At 37.1% G+C, this 20,112-nt stretch overlaps 1 protein-coding gene across 1 annotated transcript in view; it reads right to left on the reverse strand.

Moving 5' to 3' along the window:
- The window catches only part of PLEKHO1 (pleckstrin homology domain containing O1), a 69,059-nt gene that overhangs the window by 18,689 nt on the left and 30,258 nt on the right, over nucleotides 1-20,112 (reverse strand). The window contains exons 3-5 of the mRNA XM_053705376.1: nucleotides 5,043-5,183; nucleotides 3,870-3,974; nucleotides 875-976 (exon numbers count right to left, since the gene is read on the reverse strand). Coding sequence (XP_053561351.1) covers nucleotides 875-976; nucleotides 3,870-3,974; nucleotides 5,043-5,183 — 348 coding nt within the window. The remainder of the gene's footprint in view (nucleotides 1-874; nucleotides 977-3,869; nucleotides 3,975-5,042; nucleotides 5,184-20,112) is intronic.

The raw sequence follows: 20,112 nt of genomic DNA on the forward strand, positions 1-20,112 counted from the left end.
CTGTTACTAGAAATAAGCACTAAGGAGACTATTAAACTAAACAATTTGCTTGAAGCACTATTTCCACTTGGCTGAGTACAACTGGATGTATCACAAACTGTGTCTATGAATATCTACAAGTTCAGTTACTATGTATATTATGTATATAGGATTAATAAATGAATAGTTAGTCAATATATACTTTAAATTACTAATTATATATTTTGCAAAGGTCACATTTTTACTGGTGGTGGGGCAAAGCCACAGGGACCTTGCAGTGACATTGTGGGGCCAAAACCCTAAATGCATATATTTAGATAGAGTGTAGGCGAAGATAGCTAAGAAAATGACAGACAGTACACCCGTGCCCTCCATGGACCTCATGAGGCTTCTTATCATGACTCTCCTTATATCATCTGATTAACCACATCTTGCACAATAGAATCATCTTTTTTAGGTACAAAGCCACTTCCTTGTTGATTAATAATTAGGGTAAACATACAGTGCTGTACAAATACTGATGCATTTAATAAAGAAAGTACCGTTACCTCACCGTATGCTTTGAGGAAATGCCATGATTTTTGTTTTTATCGCTGTACTGCACTGTATGTTCACCATAATTGCTATCTATCACTAAATTATGACTAAACTGATACTATTATGCAGAGTGAATACTGGGGGAAGTTCAAGAATTCCCTCTTTTGGCTACATGGGAGCACTGCTCTGGATACTCGGGTATCAATGAGAGTGGAGAAATGTATTTGCATTTTTGAGTAATTTCCACATCATGGCTAAGGTAGTGTTTTGTATCAGATGCCATTGTCTTGGGTTGGATTACTGTAAGCATAAATCACCCCAAGCAGTAAATAACCACACAAAGCCTTTGGTGACTCACCACTGCCATTAGATGGCCCCTTGTAGGTGGGCGTCTGGAGTGCTGTATTTTTGCCCTGTCACGGGTGGGGTGAGCAAGATAACTTTCTTCTTCCACTGTAACCTGCAGGAAAGAAAAGGGAAGCAACAAGATAGTCTGTTTAACAGCAAAAAGCACCGAAACACCCACAATAGTCATAACTATTATAATTAACTATTATAATGTATTTATAAAGAACCAAATACATATTACACACTACATGACAAAACGTACAATAACCCAAATGCATTTACATAATATACGAGCAACTGTGGCAACCCGCCCCCCTTACATAAGATGGTAAACAGGACAGATGGACTAGTGAGTTTACATTCCATATTAATTTGTGTATATTTTAATATATAGTATAGGTGTCCAATATTTTTACAGGAGGGGCCAGATTGTAAATAGTTGTCAATTATAGGGCTGAGGACAAATTTAAAAATACTAATAAGATACATTTACTAGATTAATGTTGTTGTTTTGGCTTGCACATGTGCCAATATTTACTGGCAACAGATTACAGTGATACAACTGGGTTATTTTACAGACACATACAGGATCTCAGTGCACACTTACTGGTTCTATTATAAGAGCAAAAGACTAAAAAACATTTCTCCCTGGTTCAGACACATAGACCATTCAATTATGAGATGTGTAGAACCACTAAGGTTGCCCTTGGCAAGAATGATATTTAGGGTGTCCCAGTTAATTTCAGAAGGTTCAGAATGTTATCTGTACCTGCCTTTTTCCATTTTCCCTGTAAACTACTTTTCAGTGACAAACATCCTATGGCTATCACTCCTTTACTGTATTCTAATTGATATGCCTTAATAGCTATGGTAGCCTCTCTTTTATTTGCTATGACCATCTCTTCCTTAACTAGCAGTCTCTCCCTTACTTGCAATGTATGTCTCTTCCTTTCATAACTATGGCAGTGCCTCCCTTACTTGCTATATCTGTCACTTCCTTTCATAGCTATGTCTGTCTCTTCCTTTCCTAGCTATGGCAGTCTCTCCCTTACTCACTATGTCTGTCTCTTCTTTTCCTATCTATGGCAGTTTCTCACTCACTATGTCTGTCTCTTCCTTTCCTAGCTATGTCTGTCTCTTCCTTTCCTAGCTATGGCATTCTCTCCCTTACTCACTATGTCTGTCTCTTCCTTTCCTAGCTATGGCAGTCTCTCACTCACTATGTCTGTCTCTCCCTTTCCTAGCTATGGCAGTCTCTCTTTCACTTGCTATGTCTGTCTCTTCCTTTCTTAGGTATGGCAGTCTCTCCTTTAATTGCAATGTCTGTCACTTCCTTTTATAGCTAAGGCAGTATCTCCTTTACTTGCTATACCTGTCTCTTCCTTTCATAGCTATGGCAGTATCTCCTTTACTTGCTATGTCTGTCACTTCCTTTCATAGCTAAGGCAGTATCTACTTTACTTGCTATGTCTGTCACTTCCTTTCATAGCTAAGGCAGTATCTCCTTTACTTGCTATGTCTGTCTCTACCTTTCATAACTATGGCAGTATCTCCTTTACTTGCTATGTCTGTCTCTACCTTTCATAGCTATGGCAGTATCTCCTTTACTTGCTATGTCTGTCTCTACCTTTCATAGCTAAGGCAGTATCTCCTTTACTTGCTATGTCTGTCTCTTCCTTTCATAGCTATGGCAGTATCTCCTTTACTTGCTATGTCTGTCTCTTCCTTTCATAGCTATGGCAGTATCTCCTTTACTTGCTATGTCTTTCTCTACCTTTCATAGCTATGGCAGTATCTCCTTTACTTGCTATGTCTGTCTCTTCCTTTCATAGCTATGGCAGTATCTCCTTTACTTGCTATGTCTGTCTCTTCCTTTCATAGCTATGGCAGTATCTCCTTTACTTGCTATGTCTGTCTCTACCTTTCATAGCTATGGCAGTATCTCCTTTACTTGCTATGTCTGTCACTTCCTTTCATAGCTATGGCAGTATCTCCTTTACTTGCTATGTCTGTCACTTCCTTTCATAGCTAAGGCAGTATCTACTTTACTTGCTATGTCTGTCACTTCCTTTCATAGCTAAGGCAGTATCTCCTTTACTTGCTATGTCTGTCTCTACCTTTCATAACTATGGCAGTATCTCCTTTACTTGCTATGTCTGTCTCTACCTTTCATAGCTATGGCAGTATCTCCTTTACTTGCTATGTCTGTCTCTACCTTTCATAGCTATGGCAGTATCTCCTTTACTTGCTATGTCTGTCTCTTCCTTTCATAGCTATGGCAGTATCTCCTTTACTTGCTATGTCTGTCTCTACCTTTCATAGCTATGGCAGTATCTCCTTTACTTGCTATGTCTGTCACTTCCTTTCATAGCTATGGCAGTATCTCCTTTACTTGCTATGTCTGTCTCTACCTTTTCTGCTCTTCTCCCTGTTGTATTTTTCCTTTCATATTCTTCCTTGTCTTTTTGCTTTCCGAGTTTTCCCTTTCCTATTCCTGGTTTCTTTGTCTTCTGCATGTTTCATTCTCCCTTTATTGGAGTCTATTTCTTTCATCCCTTTAACTTTGCATTCCTCACCTACCTTTCTCTGTTTATTCTATTAGTCTGTTTCCATCCTATTCCTATCCCTCTCTCTCGTCTCCCTCCCCAAGGCTATCTCTTTGCCTCTTCCCCTGAATAATTACATTCAAATCACTCAGAATTTTTATTGAAATCTTATTTGATGTTTCCATACTTATTTTATATGTATTGATATATTTCTAATATTGTACATCATCGGTGCTTTTCAAGTTATCATGATTAGTTTTGCTTATCCATTCAGCTATGTTTGATTTCAGAGCAGCAATCCATGCAAGGGTTAAAAAAAGTCTAGAGAAATAATTACAGAGTCCTGAGCTATTGTTAGATTCTGATGCACGTGGGGTCCAGAACGTTTGCCTCGGTTGCTTATGAAGAGAATGGCCACTGGCAAGGAGCCTAAATGCAGCTCGGCTGGATACTGCTTACCTCATCTAAGATGCGGTTCTTGGCTCGAGTAATTGCAGAGTTCAAGGCATTGATCCAAGATTCCTTCTCTTCTGGGCTGACTGCAAGGAAGATCAAGTTTGGTGCCTAAAGAAAAAAAGTAAGCATCTTTGAGTCCATATGTAAGAATACATAGGTCCCCTAATTCCACACTATTAGAAAAGCTGTGTGAAAACATTATATGCAAACTCTGGAGACTTCAGAGTTTGCATATAAACCTTATTTATCTTTATCAACTTTTCTAAATGGTTTTGAAAAAAGAAAACAAAGAAAAGCAGTCAATCAACATCATTAGTGCTGAGTGGACAATTTGCTTTTCTCACCATAATCTTGTGAGATTTTTCTGTGATCTCACAAAATGTCAGAGTAAACTTCCTTGAACTGAGGAAGAAAAGCCTGGATGCATGCTTCACTGTCGCCAATAAGCAAGTGCTATCCAGGGTGCTGAACCTAAAATGGGCCAGCTCCTAAGCTTTAGATTCCTGCTTTATAAATAAAGATAGCAAGAGAACAAAGAAAAATCGATAATAGGAGTAAATTAGAAATTTGCTTAAAATTGCATGCTCTATCTTAATGAAATAAAAAAAATGGGTTTAATATCCCTTTAAAGGGACACGAAAACTAAACTTTTTCTTTCATGATTCAGATACAGCAGGGGTTTTGGAACCTGTCCTGAGGCCTCCCTAACAGGCCAGATTTTCAGGATATCTGAACTGTAGCATAGGTGAAATAACCAGCGGATTAGTAAACATGGTTACTAACCTGCTCTCACAAAAGGTAATCCTTAAAATCTGGTTTGTTAGGGAGGTCTGAGGACAGGTTTGAAAACCCCCGCGATAGAGCTGCAATTTTAAACTTTCTAATTCACTTCTATTATCTAATTTTCTTTGTTCTCTTGGTATTAGATATGTGCATCTGTGCACTTCGGGAGCTAACAAATGCAGAAGATGGGGATGTAGGTGCTGGGGACATTTTGAGATGTTCATGTGATATTTTCTAGTCACCTTTTTACATATATGCTGCATTACTTTTGAGTGGTATATTATATGAGTAATATGTCCATTTAATTTCTAAAGTATATATATATATATATATATATAAAAAAAATTTAAATCCCTTTAATGTCTCTCTAACCATTACAATATAACAATTTACCGTATTTCCAGGTTGTTTGGATCGTATCAGCGAGAACCTGCTGTGGTTCTTTTTTGACCGGCTCTTTGACTTTCGCAACTCTTCACACTTCTCATAGTCACTTAGGTCAAAAACTTCTTGTCCATTTTTTTCTTCTTTCACCTAGAAACGATGGGTCCACAGGTCATTAAGAGAAACATCTCTAGCTAAGGTGCATCCATAGGCAGAATTAACTTCTAATTCAAATTTAGTATTTCATGCAATTTTGAAAGTAGGCAGCAAACCAGTACCCGTTACTTTGTCACCAATATAAATTACATTTATATTTTCATATCACATTACAGTTGTTGTAGACCTCAAAATACTTGTTACGCTTAGCACTACAATGTTCTCCAAAGGAAATTGTGCCAGCCGGGCGGCATTTTGAAGTAGCTGGGTGGGGGCAGTGTAATACTTTTAAAAAGCACACATTTATTGCATAATTTAACATAAATTGATTCAAAGATCATTTTTGCCAACAGTATTGAAAAAATGTAATATGAGCTCATTTTATCTTAATATTGGCTTAAATATTAGGCAGGTGGTCAGTAAAATCAGTTGTGCCCATTAAACAGGTCCTGCATTAGAGTGCAATCTTCCTGGCTACAGTCGCTTATGCTATATAGTTGACCATTTAAGGGGTAGAAAAAAAGGATGAGTAACAAATTGATTACATTACATATTTATGGTGGTTGGCGGCTTTGAGAATTGGAGTGCAAGAATAATAATTGGAGTACCTAGCAAACTTATAACAACATTTTGTTCCCATGACAAATACTGTTTACCTTTACCTTATGCATAATTATATACAGACCAAGCATAACATTTCTTACTATCAATACAAGAAGAGGTGGCTACTTGTCTCTGTGTGTGAGGTCTTTATATGCATCTTCCGGCTGCACCTCTTCCAGCCGCTTGCTTGGGAGCCTGGAGATTTCTCATAAGAGGTCTGTGTGTGTGGTCCTGTTACGTTTTACCGATATAACTGATTCCTGTGTGGCCTGATCACTATCCAGGAGTTTGCACTAAATCCTCTCTGTTACTCTGCACTTTACAATCCAGTGCAATCCAAGAGATTATATTTAAATATCTTTCCTTAGGTGGAATATTCTTCAAATGCTACATGACTAATACTTAAAGGGACATTGTACACTAGTTTTTTTTAAAAAAATGTATAGTTTTGCTAATTTTTAAATAACATTGTGCTGATTTGCAGACTCCTAACCAATCCCCAAAGTTTTAGATGTATACTGATGTATACAGACTTCAGATTGTATAATAAGTTTTCATATGCAGGGGGGTACTCTCAGCGTTTTTCAGTGTTTGTTCCAGCCTAACCTCATCAACAGTGCTAAATTGTGAGCTTCTAAGTAAGTTTTTGAAAAGTTGTATACTGGATTTTTATATCAGTATCTGTGCATATTATTCTTTATAGTAGTGTCTATTACATGCAGTTAAATGAAAATTGGTTTGTACTGTCCCTTTAAGTCACAGAATTTCAGTGTATTATAATTAGCTGTGTGTACAATATTCAGTGAGTCTTTGCATGAACAAAGCTGCCTAAAAATGCCCTGCTGGCCTGTCCAACTTGAACTAATTTGCCTGCGTAACTAGGTAAGGATTGCAATGACTGAACTCCCTAGCAACACATATACGCTTGGTGTACGCTTTCACAGCTCTGAGAATGCAGCTGGCATCCACTGGGCAGTTCTAGAAGGTTGTATCAGCTTCTGCAACTCACTGGACAATCCAGAAAACCCTCCTAGTACCCTGTGGAAGACATGTGCAGCCATAAATACTATTGCTAGTAGTTTGCCACAAAAATACTGGACAATCTGTCGCTGACTGGACAGAATGGTAGGTGGGGTAACACAATGCCCCCTAAAAGCTCTACCTTAGCTCTCACTCTTGATCCCACAATGTATATGTTTCACAACAGTAATTTTACTCCTTGGTTGCCAGTAACATAAGTAAATAGAAGTAATTTGACCCCCTTTACTACTCCTCACTTTTTTGTGCTCCATATTAGTAATGCATTTAGGCATAGGAGGACTTTTATATTCACCTTACACTCAGAGACTTTAGGTGTCGAGTATTTTGTAGAAGATTTTACTGGGCAGACTGCTAAAATACTGGAGTGCCCAGTTGAATACTGGACACCTGGCAACTCTATCCATAAACATTAACTCCTCTGTTGCCAAAGATGCCAACAGCAAAGCGTTTCTACGCAATTACACAGCTCTCTCACAGCCAAGGGTTTCAGCACTAGTTTGCGCTGTTTTTTAAATATATATAAAATATATAACAAAAAATACTTTAATAAATTTTCATTTAGTGACACACAGGGTTTAGCCGGCATAAGCTCTTGGGGGAGGTAGAGAAAATGTGGCTTTAAATAATAAAAAGCCGGAACATTTTGTAAAAATTATCACCCCCTCACCCGCCAGTACCACGCTCCAGCCGTGATCTGCAGCCTCGTGGAACCTTTGTTAGTCTCTCAGATTTTAAAGGGACATTATTATAAAATGCTGTAATGTGCTAGATGATTTTATTATTATTGTACAATTAAATGCTCCAAATTATGAGCTTAACCCTGCAAAGGGGTTTAACGCATAATGAAAGTCAGCTAAGGACCCAAAATGCAGTACTGGGCCTGCGCTAAACATGGCCACTGAGCCAGTATGGGGCATAGGGTTGCCACCTCGGCCATGTTTTTCTGGACACTTATGACTTACACATGCTGCAGGGTGCTCAGAGGGAAAACTGCATTGTGCTGCTGGACAGCAAAAAAATAGTGACCCTAGACCAGTGTTTTTCAACTAGTGTGCCGTGAGAGGTCCTCAGGTGTGCCGCGGCAGACTGACAACAGTGTGGGGGTGTTTGTGAATGAATGTCAATATGTCATGTATAGTTTGTAGGAGGCATGGCATGACAGTACAGTGTGTATGTATATATATATATATATATATATATATATACACACTGTATATATATATCCTGTATTAGGCTACAATGTGTGATTTTGTAAAATTTTGGGATGGTGGTGTGCCACAGGATTTTTTAATGTAAAAAAGTGTGCCACGGCAAAAAAAAGGTTGCAAATCACTGCCCTAGACAGCACTATTCATGTGTAACTCATAAGTGTCCAGGAAAACATGGCCGAGGTGGCAACCCTAATGGGGCAGCATATGTGCATACCAATCAATCAACAGCCATTTTCAGCTCTGTCTTGTCAATCCAGACATAAATTTAACTATAAATTTAAAGCTTTTGTGAGGGTTAAACACATAGGTCTATGCATGCAATAGAGCAGTAATAGCATGCGAAAGAACATTACAGCATGTTATTATTGATCTTTTATGTCTCTTTAACATGTAAAACCACATATGTGTGTAACTATTAGTTTTATTAGCAGCAATGCTGTACTTTATATACTACATTTATATATAGCTGTACTTTATATACTACATTTATATACAGCTGTACTTTATATACTACATTTATATACAGCTGTACTTTGTATACTACATTAGTGAACTCTTAATAGAAACGGGACAGGCCGATGACTCCCCTAAAGTACAACACAATTCCACCCAAAGACAGACTAATACCCTTTTATATAGCCTTCCAGCAAATACATCATAATAGGTCCTGGCTAATGTTTGCACAGCAGCAGTAACAACCACAATGCTTCAAAACACTTTGTCCAGTGTAGTAACTTTGGATTCATTACTCAAATTGCTGAGAAAGAAGGTCAAAAAGTGCTCTGCAGTATATGTTTCTTGCGATTGTTCCCACCCCGTTATATCCTTTCAGGGGGCAGCTAACAATAGGAGAGAAATATGGCTATATAATATGTAGAATGCATTCACAATAGAACTGCAATTAAAAGGGATATGAAATCCCCAAAATGTCTTTTGTGATTCAGACAGAGAATACAATTTTTAAAAAGATTCCAATTTACTTGTATTATCGAATTTACATCCCTGCTTTTCAACAAAAGATACCAAATGTACAAAGAAAAATTGATAATATTAGTAAACTAGAAAGTCCCATGCTCTATTTGAATCATAAAAGAAAATGTTTGGCTTTCATATCTCTTTAATTTAAAATGTAATTTAGTCAACAAATATAAATAATGTGGCAAATTGAAACAAAAATCATATGCAAAAGAAAAAAGCATTGATTGATTTATACTCTCCAATAAACCAAGTGTCCAAGTTTAACCCTCAAATCCCACAACAAATCAGTTGTAATGTATTTGTCTGCAAAGAGCCTGCTTTATAACCTTACTCAAGCTATTAAGCGCCAAAGCGACTTTTAATACCCACACAGCTGCTATCTGCAGATCAAGAATCAGCCTCTACATAACATTGAGGGATTACAAGATTCTATTTTTGGACAGCAACAAAACATAGGAAGCTGAAAACGACAACCAAGAAAGCCTGTGACTGATATACTGAAGCCCAACCCACTACTAATGGATGGATGGATGGATAAAAGGATACTAAACCCAGTTTTATCCTTTCATGATTCGGATAGAACATGCAATTTTAAGCAACTTTCTAATTTACTCATATGATCAATTCTTCTTCGTTCTCTTGGTATCTTTATTTGAAAAGCAGGAATGTAGAGCTTAGGAGCCCACCCATTTTAGGTTCAGCACCTGAGTACAGCTTGCTGATTGGTGGCTAAATGTAGCCACTAATCAGCAAGCGCTATCCAGCGTTCTGAACCAAAATGGGCTGGCTCCTAAGCTTTCATTCCTGCTTTTTCAAGTAAAGATACAAAGAGAATTAAGAAAAATTGATAATAGGAGTAAATTAAAAAGTTGCTTAAAATTGCATGTTCTATCTGAATCATGAAAGAGAAAATTTGGGTTTAGTATCTCTTTAACTATAGTCATGGGGGGCAATTTATCAAGGGCTAAATGGCCCCTGATGCCCCTGTTTCCGTGCCGGAAACAGCAGTTATGAAGCAGCGGTCTTAAGACCGCTGCTTCTTAACTGGTCTGCTGCCTCTGAGACTGTGGACATCAATCCGCACGGTCGTGTACGATCGGGTTGATTGACACCCCTTGCTAGCGGTATTGCACAAGCAGTTCACCAGAACTGCTTGCGCAATGATAAATGCCGACAGCATATGCTGTAGGCGTTCAGCGATGTCTGTTGGACATGATCCGCTGAGCGGATCATGTCGGACAGACATTTGATAAATCAGCCCCATGGAGCGCAGTGGAAGAGAAGCCAGGTACCCTGATCTTTCCACAGTGCCAAAAGAGACATGTTTTTTTATGTTGTCATATCTGAGAAATAAGGAAGTAGTTATTAGCGTCAAAAAGCTGACCATCTATTTTTGGAAGAATTTACTTACAGTGATATCAACTGTTTAAAATTGTGTAACGTGTGCATGTTTCTGCTTCCTTCTTTTTAGCCTTGGAGAAGAGGAAGTTGGTCTTTTGGTCCCTAATATAGCATAAGCCTACAAAGTCTTGATCACAAGGATATTAACTTTTTAATTATTATTGTAAGTTTATAAATTACTTATAGTAAACAATGCATTTAAAGGGCCATTATAGTCGAAAAACGGCATGCCCTCATTCGTTAGAGAATGTCATTTTAAGACTTGCTATGAGTTTAAAGGGACAGTAAAGTCAAAATTAAACTTTCATGATTCAGATAGAACATATCATTTTAAACAACTATCCTATTTACTTCTATTATCAAATTTGCTTCGTTTCAGATTATTCAAAGGTATTAAAGATAAACAGGAGGAAGCGTAAAAGCGCAATTGGCCAAGTACACAATATGAGGGTAGACAGAGCAGATGGCCATTATCTATCATCATAATTATACTATATAATATTTCTTATGTTTAAATTTTCAAACACACACACAACCATATATATATATATATATATATATATATATATACCCCCAAAATCCAATTATGAATCTGCCCTCCTGGTACAGCCAGCTGTGTAAGCACTGAAAATGAATAATAAACAATAAACAGTGATATCACAGGATTTTCCAAAACAGGTTAAATTTATTAAATTAAATAAATTTGAACTGTTTTGGAAAATCCTGTGATATCACTGTTCATTGTATGTATGTATGTACATACTGTATATATATATATATATATATATATATAGGATTAGGGAGAAGAAAAACGAGGAGCTGCAGAACTCTTTCCAAAGTGGATAATTTATTGAGCAGACAGGTAAGAGACACAATCACAGTGTGCAGGGTTAGATCGGACGCGTTTCCCGCACGCTCACATGCGCTTCATCAGAGATCTATATATACACATACATATAATTATCTTACATATAATATCTTGTTTGTGAATATTTTGTTTGTGAAATTTGTATTTCCACTAAAATAAAGCAGGGATTGCATGTAAATATTAAGGTTCTTGTAACAGCTTTCCCTGTTTGTCACGGGTATATTTAGTAACAGTAATGATATCTCCTTGCTTGCCTAGCTGTCTGCACTATTAAGTTTACTGGGTTTAAGCAGTCTGGAAGATCTATTTCCTAAAGTAGGGCAGTGAGGTAATCATCTTGCTTCGCGTACGGATAGATATTTTGTATGAATTCCCTCATCGGCATGCACAGAATTCAAAGCTCTCTCTACGGTCTAAACATGAGAACAAAGCACTTCTCCAGCAAGACGCTCTCAAACAAGCTCTGGGAATCCAACCAGCACAAGAGCAATACTGCACGGCTCACATTAAAAGACTGAAAAACACACATTACAGACATTATGAAGTGCCCTTTGTGATCCCTGACTTAAAGGGATAGGAATGTCAAAATGAAACTTGCATGATTCAAATAGAACATTTCATTTTAAGACACTTTTAAATTCACTTCTATTTTCAAATGTGCTACATTCTCTTTGTACCCCTTGTTGAAAAAGAATACGCACATATCCTACACTATTGAGGGCTAGCTGCTGATTGGTGCCTGCACACATTTGTCTCTTGTGATTGGCTAACTAGATGTGTTCAGCTCGCTGCCAGTAGTGCAATGCTGTTGCATCATTAAAGGATAACAAGAGATTGAAGCAAATGTATGCAGGCACCAATCAGCAGTTAGCTCTAACTAAATTAGGACATTTGAAAATAGAAGTGAGTTTAAAAGTGTCTTAAAATAACATACTCTATCTGAATCCTGCAAGTTTAATTCAGACTTTCCTATTCCTTTAATACATAGTCCATTAGCACTATTCCAGCCACGGGTATCATGTAAATAATATCAGGGAAAACCTAGATATAGGTGTAATTATACCTAATGTTCTGTTCATGTGTTATACCATACACGTTATACACAGCATGCAGGATCTCCCAGAATGCTTTGTGAGTATTTGGGTGATTTAGTCCGGATCTACAGTAGCACTTACGCTGTCTTTCAGCTTCCTTTTTCTAGATTTCTTCTCTATGTATCTCTCAGATTATTTTCCATAATACTCTCTGTCTTTATTGCTCTACCAACTTCTTCCTATAATTGCCTTCCTCTATTGCCCTACTTAATTTTGTTCATTATTTCTCCACTGCCCGGTCTCTGTCCATCCAAAGTTCTGTCCACCCCATCTGTTTATTCTTTTAGTTATCGATATATGTATCATACAGAGCATATATTCAAAGAATAAATAAGCAGTTAAATATTGCATCGCAAAAGATCTGCAAATACAAATAAAAAAAAACATTTAACATTTTTAAGAAAGTGTTGTTTTGCAATCTAGAGACATACCTCTTTATAATATTATCTTTCAGAATTTAATTATAGGGAAAATGGCCAAACAAAAAATGAAAGCACATTACAATTTATTTATTTTTTTACTGAACATTTTATTGAGAAATCAATTGTGGCTTTAATCTTCTTTTAATAAGACAGTTCCTGATTTTAGTTCCTTAATAGTCTCAGAGGCACAGGTCTGACTCTGGCTTCCTATAGTTTGGCAAACATGTCAGAAATGCTGATACAGTTCAGATTAGGCCAGTGATAAGCCAGCAGTTATTATTAGTATTCTTTATTTGCGTAGCGCCACCTTATACCGTAGCGCTAGATGTTTTTTCATGACACCCTGCTTTACATATACAAATCTGAAACTCTTTGTCTTTAAAATTCAGGGCCGATAATTTTTAGTTTATTAAAATGATAAGTGAATCTAACACTGGAAGAATTATTTTATTATTATATTTGCGTAATACCTGTACTAAAAACAATATGTTTACGTTTTCCAGAGCAGCGGAACTCAATACAGTAAAATGGTAGCTTCACAGCAGCGTTATTGCTTGTCATATGACCTTTGCTTCTGTCTTGCCTGTGAGCCCAGCTGCACAGTATGTATTAAAGAAGCATCTATTATTGACAAAGCTGTGAAACTGCAGCCCTGGGGGTGGAAATAGAAACCCTAGATATGGCCCCCAGGGAACACCCAGACCCAAACTGTCTGAGAGCCAGACATCCAGAGTCTAAGGGATTCTGGTACAACAGCAGCCAAATACCATTGTTTTAACTGTTCACTGTCACTGGTGCACAAACTGCACAAGGCTTTGACGTAGTAATTATCAACCAGTGTGTCACAGACTTGAGGGGAAAAAATGTCACAGCAGGCATTGTGTAAGAAACTGGGAGAGGGGGCTTATTCAGAATAATGATGTGAACAGGGTTACAGCCTATATTTGGTAATCAGAGTGGTTTATGAGGGGGAAGTGAAGGAGATAGATGATCTTTAAGAGGTACTGATCTATGAGATGTGTCAGAAGAGGGAGGGTGAGTTTTTTTATCTATCAAGATGATAAGGGGGAAGTTGTGTGTAATAAGTTTCTATCTTTGCAGTGTTCAGGGAGAGGGTGGATGAGTTGTAACACAGGAGGGAGTGCTGGAAGAGGTTTTTATAGTCTGTACATGGTGGTGTTGTCTGAGTGTGAGACGCTGCATGATCAGTAAAACAAACTGGTCTACCTTAGACCCATGGAGGATCGGGCGGGGGGGAGAGAATTCATACATGTGTGTGTTTGTCTATCACCATTATTATTGTTGAAGCACATATTTATCCCCCCACACACATGTTTAGATCTGGATGATGTAATGAAGGTGCAGGGAGAACTGAATGATCTGTAGGCAGTGCTAATCTATGGAGCATTCATCAGTGAGAGAGCTAATTATCTGCACAGGATGCTAATCAATAAAGAACTGATTAGAAAGCAGATTAAATATTTCAGGTGCTGGACTATGAAGATATGGGTGGGGTTGATATAGTATTTTGGAAGGTTGGGTCAAAGTAAATAATATAGTTTTGAAGAACTAAATATTACCATCATATGTATAGAAATTCTTACAGGTTTGAGGGATTTCAGCAGTAACAGCTTGTGATTCGGTATGATGATGAATAATGAATTATGCAAATCATTATGATCTATATTTTATTTGCAACAAAGGGTGTAACACTAGCACAAAAAGGGTGGGTGATCTATACGCTGTTACAGGGAGAGCGTGGGTGGTTTTGTAGGCTGAAGATCTATGAGCATTGCTCTGTCTAAATGTAGATTCGAAACAGACCAGAACTTGAAGGGAAGATAAGTCATATTGATATTTATGTGGTAGGCAAATAGTAATTTCAGATCAGCAATTAAACAAAGGACTGTAAACGATTTGGTACTACAAATGGATTGTAAAAAAGGTTTACTAGAGAACCTTAATGCGGCAGACATTTATTTAGCATGCTCTAAGTTAATGGATAGCGCAAGGTGCGTTATTATCGCTCATATTACAAGTGATAAGCTAAGTGTTGTGGTCGAGCGTGCCACAAATTAACACTGGAAAATTTATTTTGAAAACAAAAAACACATCAAAATATATAAAAAATAAAGCATTTCACTAATGTTTATACACATTAAGGGGCCAATTTATTAAGGGCCGAATGGCCCCTGATGCCCCTGTTTCTGCGCAAGCCTTCAGGCTTGCCGGAAACAGCAGTCGTGAAGCAGTGGTCTTAAGACCGCTGCTCCTTACTTAACTGGTCCACCGCCTCTAAAGCTGCAGACATCAATCCGCCAGATCCTATACGATCCGGCTGATTGACACCCTCCACTAGCAGCCGATTGGCCGCGAATCTGCAGGGGGCAGCATTGCACAAGCAGTTCACTAGAACTGCTTGTGCAATGTTAAATGCCGACAGTGTATGCTGTAGCGTATCATGTCCGCCAGACAATAATAATTCGGCCCCTATATGTAAAAAACTAAACATTTATTATTTAAAAATGTTAACAGTGATTTAAAGGGATATGGTCTATGATCAGGTGCTGGACTGGGCTCAAAGATGTATGTGTTTTATATATATATATATATATATATACACACACATATATACAACACACAGAAAAACTGGCACTCGCCAGCAGATTCACAGTAATGTTTAAAAGCAAAACTGGGGGAAGTCAGTTACAGTACATTTGTCGCCAAAGGATCAAGCCTAGGAACACGACAAAGTCTCCCCTTCCTGTGACCCTAAACCAGCACCCACACAATGTATGCTTTCATACAAACGAACTGGGAACCTCCCAGGGTGACACAGGCTTTAGTAGCCTCCCCTATCAAAAATACAAAACACAGGAATTGACCGCACTCAAAGACTGGACTGGGTACACATCGTAAGCCACAGAAAACTCCACAGCCCTGAACACTGACAGACAGCTGCAAAGTTCCCAGCATCCCAGGCAGTTAACCCCAGAGCAGCCTGTGTGACAGGCCCACAGGGAAGCATTACAAACATTATCAACACAACACACAGAAAACCTGGAGTTTGCTGTGGTTTAGGATGTGTACCAAAGGATCTGTGGGAAAAAGGTAGTTGAACTTTATACAGTTCAATTACCTTTTCCCGCAGATCCTTTGACAATTCTTTTGCTTTCCCCATGACTCAGAATCCAGAATCGTCAGTGCAGCACTGGATGAAAGATGCAAGGGTCTGTCAGGAGTCCAGAAACGCATTGACCTTTTATACACACACACTAATTACAATCTAACAGATCACAGGTGAGGATGGTTACCTTTAATAGCCATTCAAACCCCTTTGTGTTAACTTGTGTGCATGTTACTAGGCCAAAATCACCAGGGTATGTAAACTTTTGATCAGGGTCATTTGGGTAGTTTCTGTTGTCATTATGATTTTAAAAGAGTAAACACAGTTGATTGATAATAAATGGCTTAAGCCAAACACTAACCATGAGTGAAAAAAAAAAGTTTTTGTTTTATCATTCATATTCTCTGAAAAATGGCCAAGAAATCATGAATTCTGCCAGGGTATGTAAACTTATGAGCACAACTGTATATTATGCATTTGCCAGAATGGTAGTTGGCAGCAGTGTTTCATCTCATGTACAGTTCCAGACATGAGCATTCTGCCTATCTAGATATCGCTTCAAAAAAGAATGCCATGAGAATAAAATACATTTGATAATATAAATAAATTGAAAATGTTTTAAATATGATATGCTGTCTGAATCACAAGCGTAAAATATTGCGTGTCATGTCCCTTTAATTTCTTTTAAAAACTTTGTCTATCTCCAGCCATCCAGGACTAATACTAGACAACCTTGAGTTATTTATCACCATCCCCATATTGGTGGTATTATTTATTCTAGCTTGCATTTCACTGCAAAATGTTCTATAAGTAGGGATACCACATTGCCACTTTAAGAGGGGACACATGAAAAATGCATATGTCAGGGTTCTTATAATGGAACGTTATTCAAAACTTTCTTAAAACAGACATATGTATTTTTCATAAGTGTACTCCCTTAAAGCGGCAATATGGCAACCCTATCTATAAGGAACTATTACAGCTTTGCAAACTTTATAAAAGTGAAATAACAGATTTCATGCATTATTCATAAGATTTTATAAATAGAGAACTTTCTATGGTACAAGCTTTCAAACTGCGCCAGAGGTGTTAGCAAGTAAAAAAGTGATGTAGCATTGCTTTAGTTATTGGCAACATATCCAAGATTCACATTTAAAATAAACTTCCTTAGTAATTAGAAGTTCCAGTGTTGTTTTTCTTTCTATAGTTTTTAAAATGTTTCTTCTCGAAGTATATACGTTTATAACGCTCTGAATTTTTAAGTGTAAACCAAAAAGCCTATATTAAAAGCATAAAACACCTATTGAAGAACTACTGAGTTTATTAAAGGGACAGTTTTAGGTTAAAAAAAAGGTCCCTTTACCGATACAAAAAATTAAACTTTCATAATTCAGAAAGAGCTTACAATTTAAAAAATAAAAAATAAAAAACATTACAATTTATTTTTCACATTACTATTATCACATTTAGCTCATTCTGGGCTAGCGATAGTAGCACGCTATCCTTAGCATGGGCGCAATATTGCAATATCACAACTTAAGCACGTATTACAAGTTGAAGGTAAACACCGAACAACCACAAACTAAATTTTCGCTCGCCAGGTTAGTGCGACTGAAATCCTCACGTAAAGGGTTAGGGCTAAATAAAATGTAGCACCAAGCACAACATAAATACATTAAAGGGACACTGAACCCAAATGCTTTCTTTCATGATTCAGATAGAGTATGCAATTTAAAGCAACTTTCTAATTGACTCATATTATCAAATTTTCTTCATTCTTTTGGTATCTTTATTTGAAATGCAAGAATGTCAGTTTAGATGGATAAAGTCATCCACCAATAAAAAAGTGCTGTCCAGAGGTCTGAACCAAAATAAAAGCTTAGATGCCTTCTTTTTCAACTAAAGATAGCAAGAGAACGAAGAAATTTTGACAATAGGAGTAAATTAGAAAGTTGCTTAAAATTGCATGCTCTATCTGAATCACGAAAGAAAAAATGTGGGTTCAGTGTCCCTTTAATACACTCACTCTGCAGGGGCTTAGATACAAGATAATCACATAGGTCAAACGTATATTTAATATAACCGTGTTGGTTGTGCAAAAATGGGAATTGGTAATAAATTATCTATTTTTTCAAGGAATAAAAAAATTTGGAGTAGACTTCCTTTAATGATAAGATTTCACATCTCCCTGAGAAATGTAAGATGCACGCCTTTATTTGAAATGACAAAGTGGGTGAGATGTCCCCTCTGTTATCTCTCCTTGCCTCCTACACTAGACTTAGTGAATCTAGCCTGCAGTATATAAATGATGTCAGAGACATTATTTAATATTATTTAAAATTGTTTAAACCTTTTAACTGGAAAAGGATACACAGAAATCCATGCAGGTTGTTTGAAGCTTATGCTAGAGACAGAGAGCAGACATTGGTTTAGAAATAGGTCAAATGAAAATCAGTCTGCAGATCACTGAGTATCTAAAGCCCAGTAATATATGAGCTGTGAAAACAGAAGTATGACCGATAAGAGGGATAGCAAGTGCAGGAAAGAAGTATATTTGTAAAATACAGAGCTGGTAAACTGGGGATATAACAAATGCAAGAAGGGAGGTGTCGTGTAGGTGCAGAATATACTTCTGCCAGATACAGTACAGTTAGCATTTAAACAGGTATTGTAATTGCTGATCTACAGATAAAGAATTTTGTTTATTATTGCTAATATTTTGTTTATTATTGCTAATATTCTCAATTGCTTCTGTAGAATTGCTTTAACTTTTACTTAAAGGGACACTGAACCCAAATATTTTCTTTCGTGATTCAGATAGAGCATGCAATTTTAAGCAACGTTCTAATTTATTCCTATTATCAATTTGTCTTCGTTCTCTTGCTATCTTTATTTGAAAAAGAATGCATCTAAGCTTTTTTTTGGGTTTAGAACTCTGGACAGAATTTTTTTTATTGGTGGATGAATTTATCCACCAATCAGCAAGAACAACCCAGGTTGGTCACCAAAAATGGGCCGGCATTTAAACTTACATTTCAAATAAAGATACCAAGAGAATGAAGAAAATTTGATAATAGGAGTAAATTAGAAAGTTGCTTAAAATGTCATGCTCTATCTGAATCACAAAAGAAAAAATGTGGGTTCAGTGTCTCTTTAAAGGGATACTAACCCAATTTTATTTTTTTTATGATTTTAAGCAACTTTCTAATTTACTCCTATTATCAAATTTTCTTCGTTCTCTTGGTATCTTTATTTGAAAAGCAGGAATGAAAGCTTAGGAGCAGCACTTGGGTAGCGCTTTCTGATTGGTGGTTAAATGTAGCTACCAATCAGCAAGCGCTATACAGGGTGCTGAACCAAAAATGGACTGGCTTCTAAGCTTTCATTTCTGAAAGCTTGCTTAAAATTGTATGCACTATCCAAATCAGAAAAGAAAAAATGTGGGTTAAATATCCCTTTAAAGGGATAGTAAAGTCATTATTATTATATAATTTGCTTTGTTCTCTTTATATTTTTGTTGAATGAAAACCATACCTAGGGAGGCTCAGGAGTAGCAATGTACTACTGAGAGCTACCTGCTGATTAGCTGCTGCACCTATATGCCTCTTGTCATTGGCTCAGCCAATGTGTTTAGCCAGTACCCATTAGTGCATTGCTGCTCTACCAACAAAAGATACCAAGAGAATGAAGCAAATTTGCTAATAGAAGTAAACTGGAAAGCTGTTTACAACTGTATGATCTTTCTTAATCATGACAGAGAATTGGGGGGGGGGGGTTTCATGTCATTTTAATCCATTAGCAAGAATTTTGTGACTTCTATTGCCATAGAAACAACACATTTTGGTAATGTACTTTACATTTTAAAAAATAGATTAAATCTTATTACAGCACTCATTAGATATCTTGGAACCCATGATTGTCTAAAAGCATGAAGCATACAGTATTAATTATAACATACATTTACATGGGAAAAAAGCAGATAGCATGTTTTCTGGTATAATTACAGTTTTTTGATGGGATAAATAATGCAGACGGCAGTTGCAGCTGCTTTCTGTGCTATCCCCAAGACTAAAGGAGCTTGTACGTATTGGAGATTGTGAGCGGCTTTGAAAAAGTCTTTTTTTTATTTCCCATAGTCCTCTCTGCTCTCACTGATTCACCACCCACGTATTCCCCAA

This window comes from Bombina bombina, chromosome 1, assembly GCF_027579735.1.
Source record: "Bombina bombina isolate aBomBom1 chromosome 1, aBomBom1.pri, whole genome shotgun sequence".
NCBI classification, from domain to species: Eukaryota; Metazoa; Chordata; class Amphibia; order Anura; family Bombinatoridae; genus Bombina; species Bombina bombina.